A 24,004-nucleotide genomic window follows, 5' to 3' on the forward strand; every position below is an offset into this window, starting at 1 on the left:
CGTTGCCTAGGTTACTTCAGACACTACGGCTCTGAGAAAGAGCGAAGCCAGATAGCTGTGTGTGACATCACGCCACATACTGGTGGTTTGGCTTGTGAATCTAGCTGTAGGATTACACGTGAATCATGCTTTATTGCTTTTATTATTTTCGTAGCAATGTGGTTCATGTCGAGTGGAAAATATGTATAATCACAATTAATTACACATCACACATCACATTATCTCTAGCCGCTTTATCCTTCTACAGGGTCGCAGGCAAGCTGGAGCCTATCCCAGCTGACTACGGGCGAAAGGCGGGGTACACCCTGGACAAGTCGCCAGGTCATCACAGGGCTGACACATAGACACAGACAACCATTCACACTCACATTCACACCTACGGTCAATTTAGAGTCACCAGTTAACCTAACCTGCATGTCTTTGGACTGTGGGGGAAACCGGAGCACCCGGAGGAAACCCACGCGGACACGGGGAGAACATGCAAACTCCACACAGAAAGGCCCTCGCCGGCCCCGGGGCTCGAACCCAGGACCTTCTTGCTGTGAGGCGACAGCGCTAACCACTACACCACCGTGCCGCCCACAATTAATTATTACATAGTAAATGATGATGTATAGCATGCAGGAAAACAGGAATACCGTAACGCGACGATGAGGCCCCTGATTGGACGAGGCTCAGGGCAATTGCCTGACTTTGCCCAATGGAAAGACCGCCTATGATAGCGAGTCCGATCGAGCCGCACGTTTTGATATATTGTTTGTCTGTGTGCGATGTATGGTTATTGGGTTATTCGAAATCGAAATTTCTAGGTACTCCTTCTCTCCTTCTATAATAATAAGAAGAAACACACAGAACAATAGTTATGCGTGCCTAGGCACTGCATCACTAATAATGTCCCACATCGTATCACTCTCAGGAGATGATTGGGGTATAAAGAACTGTGACACTGACGCTTGTCTTCTGTATTCTTACATATCTGCAGTGTTGCTCTCCTGACGAATGCTGTCTAATGTCAGACAGCCCGCTGTCCGCCACTGAAAACACTCGCCGACAGGCTTACAGTTTGCTCTGTAGTCGTCTCCACTCACGCTGTCCAGCCAAGGATGTGCCTCTTCCCACTCACGTCTGTATTTTTGTAAGCGTTTACGCTTTTGAGGACGTGGTGGAGTCCCGGGTGCAGCAGATATTTTTAAAAGGCCCAGGGTTTTTGAGCAGCGCCTGTGTGTGTTGTCTGTCTCTAGGCAACCGTGACAGCGCCACACGCAGTGACGCAGGCAGCCAGGCAGAGACGCACAGAGCGGGACACAGAGTGGAGGGGTTTGTGTCCTGGGTAGATCCTGCAACAGAGTATTTCCTGTTTTATTTTGTTCATTATTGTTAGATTTAGTGTTGATATGTGCAGGGGCGCAGATACGTTTTTTGAACTGGGGGGGACAAAGCTGCCAGCAAACCAACCCCACCCCCAACATGTGTTGTCAACATGTGTTGACTTTCTAACTATGCCTGTGTGTTGCGTGAGCGGCAGTCAGTCAACAACTCTTCGCAAAGTTTCCTTATGAAACAATATGCTCGCTGAAATTATGGCAGGGAACGCCAGATTAAACATTAAAACTGCCTTCTGAGCACTGTATCTACAGGCTACCACCGAAAGAAGGAGGCTACCAGAAAGGCATCTCTACTCCGTACGATTTTACTTTCACTACGACATTACTTTGAACAGACTATCAAAAAATTGCAAGGTGATATGAGTAAGGCACAGTTTACTTACAGTCGTTGTTTTTTGAAAAAACGATGCAATCGTTTTCTGCCTTTTCGGTTTGGCACCCTTCATCATGCCGTGTTGGGGTCCTGAACTAGGAGCTGTCCCTGATATGCCTGTCAAACTTGTTGTGGGTAACCATAGCAACCAAGCTTGAGCTCGCAACCTGTGCAGTCTGCGCAGCTCAACCAACCGAATATCAGTCTTTGCTTTGTTTTATGTGAGTTGTTGCAACTATGTATACACTGCTGTGCACCTCAATAAACCGAATGGTAATTAGTCTTTTGATTTTTCCGTGAGGTTTGCCTTATGCAAAGAAAGACAGCATAGACGTTTTTTCCTCCCTATTAAGGTTTTTCACCCACGTGACCAAGTCATGTGATGCATCGTTAGGCTGCCATTTTGGACGTCACGGCTCGAATCAGTTTGAATGCGAGGAAGGCGACAAACGAAAAACATAAAAGAAAAAGGAGCGAGATGCAGAAAACACCTTCACTATCCAGCGACGTAGGGCATTTACAGGGCGAGCAGAGGGAGAGGTATTTGCAAAAATTGAGGTTAGCAGGCTTAGAGAACGACGTTTACCTGCTTCCACCAGGATTGTTCACTGACGTACGGAAGTACACCAAGCCCTCGTCTTTACCTGACTTCGGCCCACATGATCTGTATACCTATGTCGTTAAAAACCCATCGCCATACACAGGTATTGATCTGAAAGCGTATAAGAGTTTGGATGCCTACAAATATTTTGTGTCAGGCTGGGTAACATGCCTACATCAGTGGGTCGTCCCTGGAGCCGGTGGTCGCCATCTTATTACAGCTAAGGTTTGTTCACATTTTCATTTACTTTCGGTCCCCAGGATAAACAAAATGTTATTAAATGTCATTGAAATAACTTCTTAGTCTGTTGAGACATGGCCCGTTATAAATTTGCTGTTACCAGCCAATGACCAAGAACTGTATTATTAGGGTCGGTGTCTGTGTTGTAGCAGTGTACTAGCAGCTAGCTGTTAGCACTAGCTAATGTCAACAACATAGTAGCTAGTATGTTACTGTAGCAATGTTTACGTTCAGTCATTTGGATGACTGTTAAAACCTTTCAGTCTCAAGTTTTTCCTTTACTGTATTTACTAGTTTACTGTAATTATGATCCGGCAGCTATTTACACCGGATCCAGTGTAAATAGCTGCCAGATCATAATTACAGTAAACTAGTAAATACAGTAAAGGAAAAACTTGAGACTGAAAGGTTTTAACCAGGGGTCACCAAACTTTTTTCTCTGGGGGCCACATTGTCGTTCCTGACTGTGATGGGGGCCGAGGTCAGGTCAGCTATATCACATAGAATTGTATGACCCAGACAAGTATGACCACCAGCAGGCCTCATTGTGTAGTAGAGATTACTAGCCTGGCACGGCCATCCCCACTACTATATCCACACTACTATATCAACACTTGATTCCTGGCACATATTTGTTTATCTTTACTAGTGGTTTGCAAAAGTAGTAATGGAGTCTTCACACTTTGTTTTAATTTGAAATACCACTGATATTCCATTTATTTATTTTCTAATAAAAATAACATCAAAGCTGTCAAGGTAAGAAACATCTGCCTATTTGAGGTGATTGACACTGGCAAAGGTGAGTGGAAAATTATAAATTGTAGGTAGGCCTGTTGATATTATTAATAATATAAATAATAATTGTATGCAGCACTTAATAAAGGTCAAATAAATAAGCCTATAAAATAAATACATTTTAAAAAACAGTGAAATTATAATAATATGAGCAATAGATCAATAGATCACAGCAGTTGTGCTGTGACCTGCACGTCATTGCTCTCATCCATGGCCAAAGCAAAAAACTCGAATTCTGACGCTTTCTCATTCAGCTGGTCATACACGTTGTCCCCCAAATCTTCGGTTCGCCTGGTCATAGTAGGTGCGGAGAGACTCGCCGCGTTGAGCGCATCCTTCTTGTCGGGACACACCTCCTCGGCCACAGCAAGCATGCATACTTTAACAAAGTCCCCATCAGTAAACGGCTTTCCATGGGTAGCTAGTAGGTGAGCTACCTTATAGCTAGCTCGGACAGCAGCCTGGTTGATCTGGGTTTGGTGAAGGAATCCATTCTGTTGTGCAGCCAGTCCGCATTTCATCCTCCGAATCCTGTCTTCTCTTGTTTGCCCTCGCAAACTAACATACTCTTTGTGGCGGGTTTCGTAGTGACGACGCAGATTATATTCTTTGAAAACCGGCACACTTTCTTTACATACAAGACAAACTGCACGGTCCTTACACTGAACGAAAAAATAATCGGTGGTCCACTGTTCTTTAAAAACTCTGCACTCTCTGTCAGCTTTTCGCTGACCGCTAGCCATTTTGCTGTCCTGAACAGTGACAGTTGTTAGGGTTTTGCTGGGATTCGAACCTGGTTCGTTGGTGTGATAATCCAGCAAACCCCCACTAGGCCACCAGGGGGATGACTCAAATGCAGAGGCGTGAGGCGGAAGTAGAAAAAGAATCAAAAGGTTTAATTAAACTATATACACTATATACAGGGCAAAACAAAAGACAAAAAAAAACCAAAGAGTATAATCCAAAAGAAAAGCAAAGTGCAAAAATTCAAAAGCTAAGAAGATCAAAAAACACAGTACAAAGGAAACTGGAGATAAACATAACAGCACAAAGACTCCGTGACAAGAGGACTGAACTCAGGGGTATAAATAGACAAACTAATTAAGGACACAGGTGAAGATAATTAGGCAATTAACACAAACACAAAACACAGGAACAGTGGCGGCCTCTAGAGGCCAAAATAAACATGACATGAAAAGGAAACAACAGCGGCCTCTAGAGGCCAAAACAGTCCTAGTCCTAACAGGACCCCCCCCTCTAGGAGCGTCTCCTGACGTTCCCAGGGCGATCCGGATGGGCCGAATGGAAGTCCCGACATAGTTCTTTATCAAGGACATCCCGAGCAGGAACCCAGCAGCGCTCCTCAGGACCATAGCCCTCCCAGTCCACCAGATATTGCAACCCGCCGCGGACCCGGCGGGAGTCAAGCAGGCGATTAACAGTGAACACAGTCTGCCCCTGGAAGATGCGGGGGGGTGGGGGGTTCCTAGGGGCAGGGGCATACGTAGACGTCAGTACGGGCCGTAACAGGGAAACATGGAAAGTGGGGTTGATCCTCAGAGTCCGGGGCAACTGGAGCCGGTAGGAGACAGGGTTCACCCTGCGCACCACCTTGAAGGGGCCAATGTAGCGAGGAGCAAGCTTGCGGTTCTCCACCCGCAGTGGAAGGTCCTTAGTGGACAGCCAAACACGCTGCCCAGGGCGGAAAGCGTGTGCAGGTCTTCTATGGCGGTTGGCCTGAGTCTGGTTGGTTCTGGAGGTCTGTATGAGGGTCTTCCTGACCTTGCTCCAGGTCTTGCGACACCGTCTCACATATTGGTTGACCGAGGGCACCCCCGCGTCCTCCTCCTGGTCCGGGAACAGAGGTGGCTGGAACCCGAATTGGCACTGGAATGGCGACAGCTTGGTGGCCGATGACTGCAGGGTGTTGTGGGCGTACTCCGCCCATGGCAGCCAGGTGCTCCACGATGTCGGGTTATCCATAGCCAGGCCTCGCAGGGTGGTTTCCAGGTCCTGGTTGAGCCTCTCCGTCTGACCATTGGACTGTGGGTGAAACCCAGAGGAGAGGCTGGCAGTGGCTCCGATGACCTTGCAGAACCCGTGCCACACTCGGGAGGAGAACTGGGGCCCTCGGTCTGAGACGATGTCCTGTGGAAGACCAAAGACTCGGAAGACATGATTAAACAAAAGTTTCGCAGTTTCAAGAGCAGAGGGGAGTTTGCACAGTGGTATGAAGCGGCAGGCCTTGGAGAATCTGTCAACTAAGACCAAAATGACCGTGTTACCTTGTGACTCAGGGAGACCCGTGATAAAGTCGACTGCCACGTGGGACCAGGGACGCCGGGGAATGGTCAGAGGATGCAGGAGACCCTGGGGACGCTGTCGTGGGTTCTTGGTTCTGGTGCAAACCTCACAGGACAGGACAAATGACCTTACTTCCTTCTCCATGTTAGGCCACCAGAAGCGTCTTTTCAGGAAGTCCAGGGTCCTCCGAGCTCCCGGGTGGGCGGTGAGAGGGGAAGAGTGACCCCACTGGAGAACCTTGGCCCGGGCTTGATGTGGGACGTACAAGAGGCCTGGTGGCCCCGTCCCAGGACCGGGGTCCTGGCGTTGGGCTCGTCGGACAGCCTCCTCAATACCCCAGCGGACAGGGGCCACAATCCGGGACACAGGGATAATAGGCCCGACTTCATTCTCCCTGTTAGTGGCAGAGAACAGTCTGGACAGTGCGTCAGGTTTGGTGTTCTTGGAGCCGGGGCGGTATGAGAGGGTGAAGTCAAACCGACTGAAAAACAGGGCCCACCTAGCCTGTCGAGGGTTCAGTCTCTTGGCTTGCTGGAGGTACTCCAGGTTCTTGTGGTCAGTCCAAACCAGGAATGGATGTTGTGCTCCCTCCAGCCAGTGCCTCCACTCCTCAAGGGCCAGTTTGACCGCTAGCAGTTCTCGATCCCCCACATCGTACCGGGACTCAGCAGGACTCAGGCGGTGGGAGAAGTAAGCGCAGGGGTGCAGCTTTCCTTCCGAACGTTGAGAGAGCACCGCGCCGACACCACTGTCCGAGGCGTCCACCTCCACGATGAATGGTTGGGAGGTGTCCGGGAGAACCAGAATGGGTGCCGTGCAGAAGCGGTCCTTGAGGTCTTTGAACGCCTTTTCTGCCTGAGGAGACCAGCCATAAGATCCACCTGTCCCTTTGGTGAGGTCTGACATGGGTGCTGCCACAGAACTGAAGTTCCTGATGAACTTGCGGTAGAAGTTAGCGAATCCTAAGAACCGCTGAACCTCCTTAACGGACTTGGGAGTAGGCCAATCCCGGACGGCCAGGGTCTTGGCAGGGTCCATTTGGAGTTGGCCTGTCCGTACAATAAATCCCAGAAAGGAGACCTCGGGAACATGAAATTCGCATTTCTGGGCCTTGGCGAACAGATTGTTCTGTAGCAGCCTCTGGAGAACCTGGCGGACATGGTGGCGGTGCTCCTGCACGGTCTTGGAAAAGATAAGGATGTCGTCGAGGTAGACAAAAACGTATAGGTTAATCATGTCCCTTAAGACGTCGTTGATTAGGGCCTGAAAAACAGCTGGTGCGTTGGTGAGTCCGAAGGGCATCACCTGGTATTCGTAGTGCCCAGACGGGGTGTTAAAGGCAGTCTTCCACTCGTCTCCCTGTCGGATACGGATGAGGTGGTATGCGTTCCGTAGGTCCAACTTGGTGAAGACGGTGGCGCCTTGGAGCAGGTCGAAAGCTGTGGACATCAGCGGAAGGGGATATCGGTTGCGCACAGTGATCTTATTCAGGCCCCTGTAATCAATACATGGTCGGAGCCCCCCATCCTTCTTGCCGACAAAGAAGAAGCCGGCTCCAGCAGGTGAAGTGGAGGGTCGAATAAACCCAGAGACCAGGGCATCTTTGAGGTATTCCTCCATGGCCTTGCGTTCTGGCTGAGAGAGTGAAAACAGTCTGCCACGAGGAGGGGTAGTCCCAGGGAGCAAGTCGATGGCACAGTCGTAGGCCCGGTGCGGAGGAAGAACGGCGGCCCTGCTCTTGCTGAATACCTCCTTGAGATCCCAGTACTCTGTGGGAACTTGAGATAACTCGGTGAGATCAGGGGGCTCGGCAGGAGACACAGGAGAGCTAGAGAGCAGACAAGAGGCATGGCATGCAGGGCCCCATTCCACAACCTGGCTTGTTACCCAGTCTATGCGAGGGTTGTGGCGAATAAGCCAAGGAAGGCCTAGAATAACTGGGAACTCAGGTGAAGGAATCAGGTGCAGGGATATTTCTTCCTTGTGACCTTGAGACTGGAGGAAGACTGGAGAAGTAACTTGGGTGACTCTTCCATCACCTAACGCTTGGCCATCGAGGGCAGACACAGACAGTGGGACTTCAAGAGGTGCAGTCGGAATATTGATGCTTTGGGCGAAGTGAATATCCATAAAGTTCCCAGCCGCCCCTGAGTCTATCAAAGCTTGACAAGAGTGGACAGACTCACCCCAGGAGATGGAGACCGGGATGTAGATTCCTTGACCAGGGAGTCCGGGAGAGAGGGTAGGCCCCGTCACAACCCTCCCTCGGCTGGACGGGGCGGTCCTTTTCCCAAGAGTTCGGGACATGATGCTCGGAAGTGACCAGGCTTGCCACAGTAGATGCAGCACTTGTCCCTCCTTCTGCGCTCCCTCTCAGATGCGGAGAGGCGAGTACGACCCACTTGCATGGGTTCTGGACAGTCACTGAAGGAGGTAGACGGTCTCCAGGTAGAGGTAGGGAGGCTGGGGGGGCTCAAGGCTTGGTGGCGTTCTCTCATCCTGTTGTCCAGACGAATAGCATGTGAGATGAGGGTTTCGAGGTCACTTGGGCATCCAATAGAGGCCAGACCGTCCTTGATAGGGTCAGACAGACCATGGTGGAAGGCTGACACCAGGGCAGTCTCGTTCCATCCACTTACTGCTGCGAGTGTTCGGAACGAGATGGCGTAATCTGCGACGCTTCCTCCTTGCCGGATGGACATGAGCTTTCGGGCTGCGTCGGTACTGATGTCTGCCTGATCGAAGACCCGAAGCATCTCTTCAGAAAACAGCTGGAAATCAAAGCACTCAGGTCCCTGTCTTTGCCAGATAGCAGTAGCCCAGGCTCGCGCCTTACCAGCTAATAAGGTGATCACAAAGGCAATCTTGCGGCGATCCGTAGTGTAGGTGGTAGGCTGAAGCTCAAAGGTGAGTTGACACTGGGTAAGGAACTCTCGGCACTCACTGTGCTTGCCGTCATACCTCTGTGGTGCAGGAAGGCTGGGTTCGCGAGGTGAAGAAGGCAGCATTGCAGGAGGCACTGGAGCAGGAGTGGGAGCTGGATCAGGAGCAGGAACTGGATCAGGAGCAGGAGATGCAGGCAGAGATGTCAGCTGTGCCAGGGTTTTCCCAATTTGCTGAAGCAGTTCCTCGTGGCGAGCGAGGGCCTCACGTTGGCTGGTGAGCGTACGTCCATGAGCGTCCATGGTCGCTCCGAAGCGTGTCAAAGCTGCCATAATTCCCTGAAGGTTGGCCGGGTAGACAGTTGAAGCAGCCTCTGCTGAGTCGGTCATGACGGAGTCTTTCTGTTAGGGTTTTGCTGGGATTCGAACCTGGTTCGTTGGTGTGATAATCCAGCAAACCCCCACTAGGCCACCAGGGGGATGACTCAAATGCAGAGGCGTGAGGCGGAAGTAGAAAAAGAATCAAAAGGTTTAATTAAACTATATACACTATATACAGGGCAAAACAAAAGACAAAAAAAAACCAAAGAGTATAATCCAAAAGAAAAGCAAAGTGCAAAAATTCAAAAGCTAAGAAGATCAAAAAACACAGTACAAAGGAAACTGGAGATAAACATAACAGCACAAAGACTCCGTGACAAGAGGACTGAACTCAGGGGTATAAATAGACAAACTAATTAAGGACACAGGTGAAGATAATTAGGCAATTAACACAAACACAAAACACAGGAACAGTGGCGGCCTCTAGAGGCCAAAATAAACATGACATGAAAAGGAAACAACAGCGGCCTCTAGAGGCCAAAACAGTCCTAGTCCTAACAACAGTTCTCTGCGCATGCGCTGCCTGTCACTGCTTGATTGCGAGCATATGACGAAAATTCGGAAAATATGAATAGTTCATTTTATAACTAAATATCAATTTTAATTGATAAAATCAACAAAATACAAGATGCAGACATGTTGTTATTTGCCAAAAAGCAATTCAAAAAAATAGGCCATGACCACTTTTGGGGATTGCCTCATAGGGCCGGTTCAAGTGATGGGGGGCAGAGGGGCCGGTCAAAGGGGTGGCGGGCCGGATCTGGCCAGCGGGCCGTAGTTTGGTGACCCCTGGTTTTAACAGTCATCCAAATGACTGAACGTAAACATTGCTACAGTAACATACTAACTACTATGTTGTTGACATTAGCTAGCTTGACCTTCAAAATGGCGGACACCGGGGCGTCACGTGACCCTGTGACGTCAGGTGAAATATCTCAATAAGTGGGGGGGACCGAACGAGGTGAATTTAAATCTGGGTGGGACGAATCCCACCCGTCCCACCCTCTGTCTGCGCCCGTGGATATGTGTGAGACAGACATGTGTATTGGACATTTATGAAAATACGGAACAAATCGCGTCCCGTATCGGTTTAATACGGGACACAAGATTTAATTGCCAAATAAAGGACGATTCCGTATTTGACGGGGCGGGTGGCAACTCTAGGCTGATGAATGATTAACCACACTGCCAGTGTCCCTTTAGACCTGCTTGCATAACCGTCAGTTTCTCCTGCAGTCTCCAGGACGCGTTTCATTTGAAATAAGTTGTTTCACGACCTTCCACAAACTTTCTGCTGCATCCGGTCACTCCTTCCTGTGGGAAACTTTTCCAGAGTTTGAACACGATGGGTATGTAGACATCTTTTCTTCTTTTTTTCCCTTTTTCTTCATGCTGCGTATGTTCATGCACACGCGCGTGAACGTAGCAAGTTGTATAGATTCGGCTGTAGTGTGCGCTTCAGAAATGGAGTTTCGTCATGAATGAAATAATTTCCTTTTATTTATATATTTATTTAAATGTGTGAAATATTTTATTTATTTATTTATTTATTTATTTTTAACTCGTGCTTCCATTAATGGTGCCTGTTAAGTCTGCACCTCCGACGTGCTCAAAAACATGACTGTAAATTCCGAAAGTGAGTGCTTGTGGAGTAAATTGTGTTTGCGTTAAAAAACAGCAACCGAACTCGATTCTGGTTTGAGTCACGGTTCTGTCGTCAGGTGCAACACGCCTGATTTACCTGGCTGGGAGCCTGTGTGTTTGGGAGCAGTGCAAACAGTGTGTGTGTTCATGGGAAACACTCCAGCAGAACTGGAGGAAATGCTGAAATACTGTGTACATGCTTAACATCTTCTCACATTGATAAATTACTGTTAGAGCAAAAAGAGTTTGCAAGTCTGTCAAATGGGATAAACAAAACAGGCATGGTTGATGTACAGTAATTGTCTGAACCTGATTTTGGTTTTTAATTGGTCTTTTTTTTTTTTCCTATTGTGTTGATTGAAAACATAGCCACTCCCAAGCAAAGAAATGTCACTTGAGGGGAAAATTGGATAAAATTCTCTTTGGCTGGATACATCAATGCACCTACTGTCAGAGATGCACATTCTCATCTCATCTACAGTCTACTAAAATGTTTAAAAAAATTTTTTAAATTATATAAAATAAAGTAGGGGCAGCACGGTGGTGTAGTGGTTAGCGCTGTCGCCTCACAGCAAGAAGGTCCAGGTTCGAGCCCCGTGGCCTGCGAGGGCCTTTCTGTGCGGAGTTTGCATGTTCTCCCCGTGGGTTTCCTCCGGTTTCCCCCACAGTCCAAAGACATGCAGGTTAGGTTAACTGGTGACTCTAAATTGAGCGTAGGTGTGAATGTGAGTGTGAATGGTTGTCTGTGTCTATGTGTCAGCCCTGTGATGACCTGGCGACTTGTCCAGGGTGTACCCCGCCTTTCGCCTGTAGTCAGCTGGGATAGGCTCCAGCTTGCCTGCAACCCTGTAGAACAGGATAAAGTGGCTAGAGATGATGAGATGAAATAAAGTAAAAGTACAAGAAGGGGGCGTCGTGGCTCGGGTGGATGGGGCGCCGTGCCATGGATCCGGGGACCCGGGTTCGATTCCAGCTTGGGGTCGTTTCCCAGTCCCTCTCCGTCTCTCTCTCCTGCTCATTTCCTGTGTCTACACTGTCCTATCCAATAAAAGGTGAAAAAAGCCCCAAAAAAATCTTAAAAAGTACAAGAAAGAATCACGAAAGAGAAATGAGTCTTCTGTTAAATCACACACCTCTGACTAGTCCACCAAGAAAGCAATGAAATCCAGCTGACAAGTTAGAAAGAAAAGCACAACTTTATTTATCACACACTTGTGAAATTCCTCTCTGCATTTAACCCATCTGAAGCAGTGAACACACACACATACCCAGAGCAGTGAGCAGCCATGCTAACAGCGCCCGGGGAGCAGTTGGGAGTTAGGTGCATCGCTCAAGGGCACCTCAGCCCAAGGCCATCCCATATTAACTTAAGCGCATGCCTTTGGACTGTGGAGGAAACCCACAGAGACACTGGGAGCACATGCAAACTCCACACAGAAAGGCCCTCGCCGGCCGCTGGGCTTGGGCTGGGCTCGAACCCAGAACCTTCTTGCTGTGAGGCGACCGTGCTGCCCGCAACACTGGTTATAATACTAATAGTTGGTTGTTGTGATAAGCTAAATACATAATGGAATGTAACTGAAAGTCCAGTTTATGTTGAGATATCGGGGAGTTTACCTCCTTTGTTTGCTTGTTTTGAAAAGCAAAATGGAACTTTTGAGAGTTAAGGGCACGTTATTTTGTTTGCTCATCTTTTAACGTAAGATATTGTGCTTGCAACTATGTGTGCAAACCATCACACACAAAAAATACAATTTACATGCATTAAGATCATTCACTCATCTGGACTTGGTGCCTGAAGTATGACGAAGGCAAAAAAAAAGTCACAAAAAAGATGACAATTGTCTTATTAGAAAAGACAAGGATTTTTAAATGTAGTGAGTAAATGTTTAAAAAAAGACAAAAGGGGGGGAGCTCCTCTGATTAAGGTGCTTTCCTTGTTTAAACTTTGCAACATGAAAATGTTGCATGGATCTGTGCACACTACATGTGTCCACTAATGATATGGCAATTATTGGCAACAATTGTGAACAGATGGTTACAAGTATAAGGGGTTGGGTTTTTTATTTTTTTCTAAATGGCCGTTATTTTGGCTGCTCAGCATGCTGGTGTAGTGGTTAGCACTATTGCCTCACAGCAAGAAGGTTCTGAGTTTGAGCCCAGTGGTTGGTAGGGGTCTTTCTGTGTAGAGTTTGCATGTTCTTCCCGTGTCTGCATGGGTTTCCTCTGGGTTCTCTGGTTTTTCCCACAGTCCAAAAACATGCAATTAGGTTAACTGGCTATTCCAAGTTGCCCGTGTGTGTGTCTGTAAGTTTTTGTTGCTCTGGGGAAGCTGCAACAGACTTGGCAAGCTGGTAGTAGATGAATTTGCTCACAATATACGCAGACGGCCTCGTAAGAGTCTGGCAACTGACAGGCCAATTGGCCTACAGGATGTTGACAATAGATAGATAGACTCTGGTCACTAGGCTTTAACCAGTGTTTGAGTGTATTTCAATGATGAATAGTTCCTGAATGTTCTAACACAGTTGACAAAAATATTTGTACAGTGGTGCTTGAAAGTTTGTGAACCCTTTAGAATTTTCTATATTTCTGCATAAATATGACCTAAAACATCATCAGATTTTCACACAAGTCCTAAAAGTAGATAAAGAGAACCCAGTTAAACAAATGAGACAAAAATATTATACTTGGTCATTTATTTATTGAGGAAAATGATCCAATATTACATAGTTGTGAGTGGCAAAAGTATGTGAACCTCTAGGATTAGCAGTTAATTTGAAGGTGAAATTAGTCAGGTGTTTTCAATCAATGGGATGACAATCAGGTGTGAGTGGGCACCCTGTTTTATTTAAAGAACAGGGATCTATCAAAGTCTGATCTTCACAACACGTTTGTGGAAGTGTATCATGGCATGACCAAAGGAGATTTCTGAGGACCTCAGAAAAAGCGTTGTTGATGCTCATCAGGCTGGAAAAGGTTACAAAACCATCTCTAAAGAGTTTGGACTCCACCAATCCACAGTCAGACAGATTGTGTATAAATGGAGGAAATTCAAGACCGTTGTTACCCTCCCCAGGAGTGGTTGACCAACAAAGATCAAATATACTTTATTGGTCCACAGATGTGGAAATTTATCTTTGGCTCCACAGGTAGTTGTTTTTAAAAAAAAAAAAAGTCACTCCAAGAGCAAGGTGTGTAATAGTCGGCGAGGTCACAAAGGACCCCAGGGTAACTTCTAAGCAACTGAAGGCCTCTCTCACACTGGCTAATGAGTCCACCATCAGGAGAACACTAAACAATGGTGTGCATGGCAGGGTTGCAAGGAGAAAGCCACTGCTCTCCAAAAAGAACATTTGCTGCTCGTCTGCAGTTTGCTAAAGATCACATGGACAAGCCAGAAGGCCATTGGAAAAATGTTTTGTGGACGGATGAGACCAAAATAGAACTTTTTGGTTTAAACGAGGAGCGTTATGTTTGCTGCACAAGGGGGTCACACCAGATACTGAAAGCAAAGGTTCACATACTTTTGCCACACATGTACTATTGGATCATTTTCCTCAATAAATAAATGACCAAGTATAATATTTTGTCTCATTTGTTTAACTGGGTTCTCTTTATCTACTTTTAGGACTTGTGTGAAAATCTGATGATGTTTTGGGTCATATTCATGCAGAAATATAGAAAATTCTAGAGGGTTCACAAGGTTTCAAGCACCACTGTATATTGTTTTGTTCAGCGACGACAATTCCAGTGCTTGGTACTGAAGGAGAGAGTTTCATGCCATATCTGTAACATGACCTTTTACTGGAAATTAGTGATGTGTTCTAACTTGAAACTCTTATCTTTTTGTCTCCAAGATGTTTCATATAAAATCTCAGCTTTCGCTGAGGCACATAAAAATCCGAAAAGCTGTAATTTTATGATGGTGAGCATATACTCCTAGCACCATAGTTTAAACATCCTCTGCGGAAATGAGTAGAAACATACAAAATCATGAAAAATCACTGAAGAAACTTCTTTTTAAAAGAGAGAATGCAATGAAATAAACGGTCAAAGGTTTTGTCTTCCGTAAAGACTAACATGAAATAATTGTGAAAGACTCAGAGAATAGCTCTTGGAGGGTTTTTTTTTTTCTGTTTATTAGAGGAAGGATGTTGTATAACTTTTGGCAGGGCTTGCTGTCTCTTACACTGAGAAATGTTCCATCTGTTGCTTCTCATATAAAACCAGTGTACCCTTTAGCTGACCTTTTCAACAGTTGAATAATTGTGGAAATGTGCATTAGCTGATTTATATTTAATAAAACACATTATGGATTGGGGCGGCATGGTGGTGTAGTGGTTAGCGCTGTCGCCTCACAGCAAGAAGGTCCGGGTTTGAGCCCCGTGGCCGGCGAGGGCCTTTCTATGCGGAGTTTGCATGTTCTCCCCGTGTCCGCATGGGTTTTCTCCGGGTGCTCCGGTTTCCCCCACAGTCCAAAGACATGCAGGTTAGGTTAACTGGTGACTCTAAATTGACCGTAGGTGTGAATGAGAGTGTGAATGGTTGTCTGTGTCTATGATGGGGTTTACATTAGACTGTATCAGCAGATCATCAGATTAACGTTTTTAAAACGATTAGCGTGCACACAGCAACGCCAATACACGATTCGCGTGCACACAGCAACGCCAATACACGGATACGCTCGGCTCCGCAGGCATCCTGCGCTCCAAATCACTCCGCCCTGAACAGTGAGTGCCCTCTGGAGGGTGCGCACTCTGGCCCTGCGCAGCTCACAGAGTGCACGAGTGAAGTGCACGAGCAGTGATTTGGGACTGAGCCACTGTGTGTGTGATCTCAGTGCATGTCAGGCATGCGCAAGTCACTTGCCACTTGCAAGTGGAAGGATGGCAAGCCTAAAGACAATCATAAATACACAATGGGCAGTATTTGCATCAGTATTTGCAGTATTTTCATACTTTTATACTCTTTAATGAAAGGTGATACAAGGCGGAAGTCCGCGCCGTTTTTCAGCAGTCGCGTCACATGACCAACGCCAGCGAATCAGGAAGGTGGATGTCACAGTGACGTTGTCCAATGACGACGCCAGCTAGAGCTCAGCACAGCGTATCCGCGTATTCTCAATGTTTACACAGCACCGGACCAGACACGATCTGGATTGAATACGTGGACCCTGGCGGATTCCCGTTTCCCGGCGTTTCCAGGCGTTTTAATGTAAATGGACAGTGCATCCGCGAAGAAAACGAGACAGATACGGTCTAATGTAAACTTGGCCTATGTGTCAGCCCTGTGATGACCTGGCGACTTGTCCAGGGTGTACCCCGCCTTTCGCCCGTAGTCAGCTGGGATAGGCTCCAGCTTGCCTGCGACCCTGTAGAACAGGATAAAGCGGCTACAGATAATGAGATGAGATGAGACATTATGGATTGCAGTATCTGTTTGGATGGGAACTTATTCAGAAAGCCAGATTTTTTTTTTTCCCTCCCCTTTCATCGTAGTATCACAGATTTGTGCAGATGTGTCACCTGTCTGGAACCAAGTAGCTTACTCCAATCCACACTGTTAAATTAGATTTTAATTAAAACTAACTTTACCCTTAAACATTTGAGATATTCAGTTAGCTTTTACACCTTTGCATGATGTGAAAAAGGTGATAAAAGAATAACTTTACTCTTATCACATCTGATAAAACAAAAGAGGAACTTGTAAAGCCAAGCCTCAGCTGCCAGTACTATTGTAGGGGTTAACCAATGACCGGTAATGTTTAGCTTAACAATTTCATGTGACTTTTTTTGGCAAAGTCATCCTTTGGGGCCAGTTTCTCTCACTATAGGATGTGGCCAATATCGATCTATTTGAAAGATGACCTCCCACTGCAAAAGGTTTGAAATGCAAAACAGTACAAATGCCTTATATATAAAACAAAATTTGTATTGATCTCTAATCCAGATTTACCTTTTTAAGAGATTTCACTAACTAATTATGACTAAATGAATGATGATCTCGGTTTCATTTCCAGTTGAAAGTGGTAGTGAACAGGTTCTGACTCTGAATCTGTCTCCCTGGACTAATGCTAGTTTTATGTCCTTACTCACCCACAGCCAAAACTTCAGTGAGAATTTGTCTGTTTATGAGGAGTGTAAACATTTTAAAGATGTCAAAATTCCTACAGGGGAACATAGTCCTATCAAAGCTGTGTAGGAATTTTATGAGAATTTTATTACTTTAGCAAAGATTGCAACACACAGATGTGAGACGAATTAAAGGAAATATTGTGCTGTTATGCTGTGGAACATATTTTGTTGGCATGGTTTGGGTCCATGTGTCCCTTTTAGAGGGAGTCAAAGTCCTTCTCACGCCAGGATCTGGTCTTCCCAGGAAGTCTTCTGTCCCAGTAGTAACCAGGTCTTTGAGGCGTATGGGTGCAGCACCAGTCTCCATTTTCATAGCCATTGGCCCCTTGCTTATACAGCTAGGGTTACAGTGGGGGGCTAGCCCTCTGGTACGGTAACTGCAAGAGTTTGACTTCCCCACTCGCATCTGTATTGCAGCATGCCTTGCCAGACGGCAGTAGGTACCATTTTTATGACGGTCTTTGGTATGACCCAACTGCAAGTAGAACTCGCGATCTCCTGATCGAGAGGCGGACACGCCAACCACTAGGCCAACTCGCAGTCTTTTAGAGGGAATGGTCACTTTAAACTGATGCAAGTTCTACTGACGGATCACCTTTATCCTATGATGAAACATTTCTATCCTGATGGAAGTGGTCTCTTCTCGGATGACACACCCACATCTACAAAGCACTAATGCTCACTGACTGTTTTGATGAATGATGAAGTAAATCATATGCTATGGTTTCATAGTTACTAGATCGAGGGAATATCTTCTGGAGGAGTGTTCGTTCCTCCAGTAGAGTTGCAGAGAATTGTAGAATCTGTGCCTAGGTTCACTATTTTGGTAGTTATTGGTAGCCCAATGCCTTAACAGACACTTTATGCTGTTTTTAATTTGTTATATATATATATATATATATATATATATATATATATATGGGCGGCACGGTGGTGTAGTGGTTAGCGCTGTCGCCTCACAGCAAGAAGGTCCTGGGTTCGAGCCCCGTGGCTGGCGAGGGCCTTTCTGTGTGGAGTTTGCATGTTCTCCCCGTGTCCGTGTGGGTTTCCTCCGGGTGCTCCGGTTTCCCCCACAGTCCAAAGACATGCAGGTTAGGTTAACTGGTGACTCTAAATTGACCGTAGGTGTGAATGTGAGTGTGAATGGTTGTCTGTGTCTATGTGTCAGCCCTGTGATGACCTGGCGACTTGTCCAGGGTGTACCCCGCCTTTCGCCCGTAGTCAGCTGGGATAGGCTCCAGCTTGCCTGCGACCCTGTAGAAGGATAAAGCGGCTTGAGATAATGAGATGAGAATGATATATAACATATAACATATAAAACAATATATATGAGAGAGAGAGAGAGTGATTCCACGCTTATGGGTACTGAAATGGGGACATGAACTTATTCACCTAAAACCATTTCTTTTTTTACCATCAGGTCACAAAACATGTAATCTTTAATGAATGATATGTTAAAAGATAACTTTAATTTTCTGAGATGTAATAAAAACATATATGCCAAAGTCAAGCCTATGAGTTCCAAAATGATGTCTGTTACATTACTTCTGTTACGATTGTCCATCTCGCGTCTGTTACAAATTAATTACAATCTAGCTATATACCATGTTAATCTTATTGAAAGAATGTGTATGTTTATTCTACTACACATGTTTATTAATTATATTTGCTAAAACATCACCTTCCTATGTTTCAAAAAGTAATTCTACATTGTTAAAATTGAGAATATACATGTCCACAACACTTCTGTTACGTTCTGACTTTGGCATATAAATATGTTTTTATTACATCTCAGAAAATTAAAGTTATCTTTGAACATATCATTCATTAAAGATTACATGTTTTGTGACCTGATGGTGAAAAAAAGAAATGGTTTTAGGTGAATTTTTAAAAATAAGTTCATGTCCCCATTTCAGTACCCATAAGCGTGGAATCACTCATATTCAAGTGTTATTTGACAGCCTTGATGTGGATTTGCTTTAGTATCAGGTTCTTTTTCTACCCACAGCACTGACCTGTTCAGGATGTGGACCAGGTTACAAAAGTCCTCTGGATGCCATGAATGGTAAGGGAACACAAAGCTTTGTATCACTGAATCCAACCAAAGAAAGAGATGCAAGATGATAACCTGTAAAATGACCATTCCCTAAGGTCCTCGAGAGGAGATTGTTTACCTTCCCTGTATTTACCGGAATACTGGAATCCAAAAGCCTGACTATCTTGCAACCGTTGATGTCAATCCTAAGTCTCCCTCTTATTGCAAGGTAAGACAAAATAGAAGAAAGTTAGGTGTGTGCAACGCTGTAGTAATTAACACTTTTGCTTCTCTATTACCAGTCTTTGTTTTTATTTTATAATTCACAAGTTAGTAATGCATGTGTTCATTGGATGTGTGTAGGTGGTTCACAGGTTGTCTATGCCCAATATGAATGATGAACTGCACCACTCTGGATGGAATGCCTGCAGCAGCTGTTTCGGTGATCCCTCCAAAAAACGCAACCGGCTTATCTTGCCCTCCCTGATCTCCTCCCGGATCTATGTTATTGATGTGGGAACAGACGCCCGTGCTCCACGTCTTCACAAGGTGAGGAACTGCAGAGAAATGGCAGACTGAAGAGAAATTGCAACTTTCTTTGGAAACTGTCACTTACTTGGGCTATATAGTGTTCAAAATGAATGCTTTGACTTGGTAAGTGTTCTCTGTAATTAGTTTTGAGAACGTTTCAAGTTTGTTTATTGCCATGTTATCAAGCACAGTGTATAAAATGCGAAGAAATTCTTACTGGCATGTTTTCCCACAACACAAACTTTTGACATGAGTGGTGAGTGCCAGTGTATTATGATAAATTGCGTAGTTACAAGTTATATTTTGGGTGTTGGGATGGTAACAGTCGTTTAAGTGGCAAGTGTTTTATAGCATTATAGCGCAGTATAAAGCCACATGCTCAGTCACAAAACTACACAGTACTTCAAAAAATGCTAGAAAGTGAACGAAAATGATTGTGTGTGTGTGTGTGTGTGTGTGTGTGTGTGTGTGTGTGTGTATAATATACTCTCACTGGCCACTTCATTACGACCACCAATACACTTGCTCATTTGTGCAATTACCCATTCTGTAAATCATGTGGCAACAGTGCAGTATATACACTGAGAAATAGGGGTAGAGTAGGAGTCCATTTCTGCCCCCCAAGGTACAATCTACACTAACGTACCCCCTACGGCTCATTATCTGACCTCAAGTTACCTATGTGTACCTTTTTAAGGCCTAAAAGTTACATACATGTTCTTGAGCAGTATATAAAGGGTACAGATACCCTTAGAAGGTACTGTCCCAGTGACGAGCCGTTGTACCCTTAAAGGTGCAATAACGTACTTTCTGTACACTCTCAGAAAATAATCAGAATAGTATCAGTGCAATGCAGAGACAGGTCAAGACCCTAAACTGGACTGAACATGTGTACACATGACCACCTTTTCTGAGCCTGTGCACACCATTGCCTCAGATTCCTTTTCTTGGCTGACATGTAGGAACTCGATGTGGTCTTTTATTGTTGTAGTCCATCCACCTCAAGGATTATTGATGTGCATTCTGAGATGCTTTTCTGTTCACTGTGGTTGAGTAGTTATTAGCTCATCTCGTCGAAAGGCGATGAGCTTATGCCATCATGTGTTGTCCGTCCAGCGGCGTTGACAATTCACGAAAATCGCTTCTTCTCTCTCAATTCTTCACCGAATTATCTAATCTCATTATCTGTAGACGCTTTATCCTGTTCTACAGGGTCGCAGGCAAGCTATTATTATTATTATTTTTTTTTATTCTTTTTGGCAGGAAGGTAGGTCTGCCTATGTGCATATAGCTTCTACCCAAATTTGCATAATTGCAATTAATAATGAAGATATGGAGTAATTAAGCCCTAATGAGCAGTTTCCACACAGATCACTACTTCTCTCTCAATTCTTCACCGATTTTGATTCTTTCTGGTATGAAGGTAGGGGTACCTAGGGTGCATATAACTTCGACCCAGATTTGCTTAATTACTATTAATAATAAAGTTATGGACTAATTAAGCCTTAATGAGCAATTAAACAAAAATCGCTTCTTCTCTGTCGATTCCTCACCATATTGGATTCTTTCTGGCAAATAGGTCGGTATTCCTAGGGTGTATATAGCTTCTCTATATAGCTTATATATAGTGTATATAGCTTGCAAGGTGGCCCACTTTAGATCGCTCCTTCTGAACTAGACGGGGCCGGAGTGAGCTACGCCATCATTGATGGTCTCGTTTGAGTTACTATAAGCACCACTTTGTGTTATCATGAACAAGTCTGGCCATTCTCCTCTGACCTCTCTTATCAACAAAGCATTTCTGCCAGCAGAACTGCTACTCATTGGTTAGTTGTTTTTCACACCACTATATATATAAACTGTAGTGACTGTTGCGCATGAAAATCTCAGGAGATTACAGTGGAATTTGTAAATACTCAAACCAACTCATCTAGCACCAACAAGAAATTCAAAGGCACTGATCACATTTTCCTCATTCTGTGTAACTGAAGCTCTTGACCTGTACTTGCATGATTTTAGGCATTGCACTGCTGCCATGTGATTGACTGACTGGATAACTGCCTGAATGTACAGGTATTGCTATTAAAGTGGCCTGCCAATGTATACAGTGTTTTAATATGCAAAGAGGTTCGGCCATTTCCCATTAATCGGTTTCTTCCAATAGACAGTAGAACCTGTGGACGTGTTCTGGAAATGTGGCTTGGCCAATCCTCATACTTCTCACTGCTTGGGCACTGGGCAAATTATGATCAGTACCCTTGGTGACCCCTCAGGAAATGGAAAGGGTAATGTATAGCTTTGGGCAATTGAAGTATGTGTTGGTTCCAAGACAAGTAATGACTATGCTGTATTCACAATGAAGTAGAGCTTAGTAATTAAGAAACGGTACTTATTATAAGACCCATAAGCAGTTTGAGTGCCTAATAATGTTTATAGTAGAGTAGACGGTACAGTTGATGTCTGTGACTAGGTGGCTTCGTGTTGTTGGATGGTGAGACATTTGAAGTGATTGGAAACTGGGAATTGCCTGGTGAAGCAGCACCATTTGGATATGATTTCTGGTACCAACCACGCCATAATGTGATGATTAGCACTGAGTGGGGAGCACCCAAAATACTTGCCAATGGATTCAATCCAGAAGATGTCAAAGCAGGTGTGTGTGTTCTTTATTGATTCTCTACTGATTTGTGGTTACTGATGTGGTTTGTAGCCATAATTTTTCATCACCAATAGAACAAAATGGGATTTAGATTTCTTTCTGTAGGTCACTATGGACAGTGCATCCATGTTTGGGACTGGACCACTCACAAGCATATGCAGACTCTGGATCTAGGAGAAGAGGGTGCCATCCCTCTAGAGATTCGCTTTCTGCATGACCCTGCTGCCACTGAGGGTTATGTGGGCTGTGCACTCCAAGGCACTGTGTTTCGCTTCTACAAGACTCCGGCAAGCAAATGTTAAATTTTCAGGAAATTCCGATAGTCATTATGTAAAGATTAGGTAGATTAGGGATAAAATTAACTCGTTTTAAGTCGTTCAAATTCTGTAAAGCTGCTTTGTGACAATGCTTATTGTTAAAAGCACTATACAAATAAACTTGACTTGACTTAAAGGCTAGCATGACTAAACTTATCAGTAATGTTTCTGTTTCTTAGAAAGGCGACTGGGCTGCAGAGAAAGTCATCAAGGTTCCAAATAAAAAAGTAGAGGGTTGGATCCTACCTGAGATGCCAAGTGAGGACTTTAATTATATTTTAGATCTAGAGTGTTCATGAGCAAAAATGTTTATGTAAATGTGTCTTGCTTCAGGTCTCATCACAGACATTTTAATCTCACTGGATGATCGCTTCCTGTACTTCAGCAACTGGTTGCATGGTGATATTCGACAGTATGACATCACTGACAAGAGGAATCCCCGTATGGTGGGCCAGGTGTGACAGCACTGGGAGAATTACAGAATCCATTCACTGTGGTGTAAACCTTTATGAAAAATAAAGTTTGATATGGTCTTGCTAGCTACAGTATTTACTTAAAATTTCTTGTTGTAAGATCTTTCTGGGAGGCAGCATTCAAAATGATGGTCCTGTTAAAGTACTAGAGGACAAGGAACTGGAACAGCAGCCTTCCCCAAGAATAGTGAAGGTATGCAAAAAGTATTTTTATCTGGAATTCAACCGACATGAATGGAGACTGAAAGTACAATCAGTACCTTAAGAACAAGCTTTTAAGACATTATAGATACAGTTGTGGTCAGAAGTTTACATACAGTTACATGAATGTCATCTTGGATATGAATGTCACGGTAATATTTGGGCTTTCAGTAATTTCTTTGAACTGTTCTTCTGTGGCAGAATGATTGCACAGTATACATCTTTAATTGAAAAAAAACCCCACTAGAATTCAGCACACAAGTTTTAATTTTCTTTGGGTTTTCTGAAATCAACACAGAGTCAAACTTATACATACAGGGTCAAAAATTTACATATGCTCACTTGGATTGTAAATTCAGAGGTGCTGAAGCTTTCAAAATGTCTCTTATCTTGCCGAGGCCTCTTAACTTCCTGTTAGTGATCATGATTGACTACAGCTGGTAGCTTCTCTGTGCCTTCATAAAAAGGGTTTGTTTACAGCACTCATTACACACAGTAAAATGGGAAAGTCCAAGGAGCTCAGTGCAGCTCTGAGAAAGAAGATCGCAGATGTACACAACTCCGGAATGTCTCTTAGAGCCATTTCTAAACAACTGCAGGTCCCAAGATCAGTTCAAACAATTGTATGTAAGTTACTAGGAGGTGTAGTCACTTTGCCAAGCCACTTTGCTTCAAGAAAACCCAAACTGTCACCCTCAGCTGAAAGGAAATTGGTTTGGATGGTCAGGAACAACCCAGGAACCACCATGGCACAGCCCTTTTGTGAACTGGAAGCTGATGGATCACTGTCTACAGTTCAGATCACCATGGACTAAGAGGCTGCTATCCAAGAAATAACCCCCTGCTCCAAAACTGATACCTTCAAGCTTAACTAAAGTTTGAAGCTGACCACACGGACAAAGGAAAAAGCCTTCTGGAGGGATAGCTGTATGGTGGTAGGATCATCATGCTCTGGGGCTGTTTTGCTGCCAGTGGAACTGGTTCATTGCACAAAGTGGATGGAATAATGAAGAAAGAGGACCACCTCAGAATTTTTCAGCATAAAC

The 24,004-nt window shown here is 44.9% G+C and overlaps 1 protein-coding gene across 1 annotated transcript in view; it reads left to right on the forward strand.

The window, feature by feature from the left end:
* The first annotated feature begins 9,975 nt into the window (after positions 1-9,975).
* selenbp1 (selenium binding protein 1) overlaps positions 9,976-24,004 on the forward strand; it is a 15,445-nt gene continuing 1,416 nt past the window's right edge. Inside the window, exons 1-10 of the mRNA XM_060922369.1 lie at positions 9,976-10,310; positions 18,751-18,807; positions 18,894-19,006; positions 19,141-19,326; positions 21,473-21,593; positions 21,779-21,961; positions 22,073-22,254; positions 22,464-22,542; positions 22,618-22,739; positions 22,858-22,950. Of these exons, the coding sequence (XP_060778352.1) occupies positions 10,307-10,310; positions 18,751-18,807; positions 18,894-19,006; positions 19,141-19,326; positions 21,473-21,593; positions 21,779-21,961; positions 22,073-22,254; positions 22,464-22,542; positions 22,618-22,739; positions 22,858-22,950 (1,140 nt within the window). The 5' untranslated portion in view covers positions 9,976-10,306. The remainder of the gene's footprint in view (positions 10,311-18,750; positions 18,808-18,893; positions 19,007-19,140; positions 19,327-21,472; positions 21,594-21,778; positions 21,962-22,072; positions 22,255-22,463; positions 22,543-22,617; positions 22,740-22,857; positions 22,951-24,004) is intronic.

This window comes from Neoarius graeffei, chromosome 5 (assembly GCF_027579695.1).
Source record: "Neoarius graeffei isolate fNeoGra1 chromosome 5, fNeoGra1.pri, whole genome shotgun sequence".
Classification (NCBI taxonomy): Eukaryota; Metazoa; Chordata; class Actinopteri; order Siluriformes; family Ariidae; genus Neoarius; species Neoarius graeffei.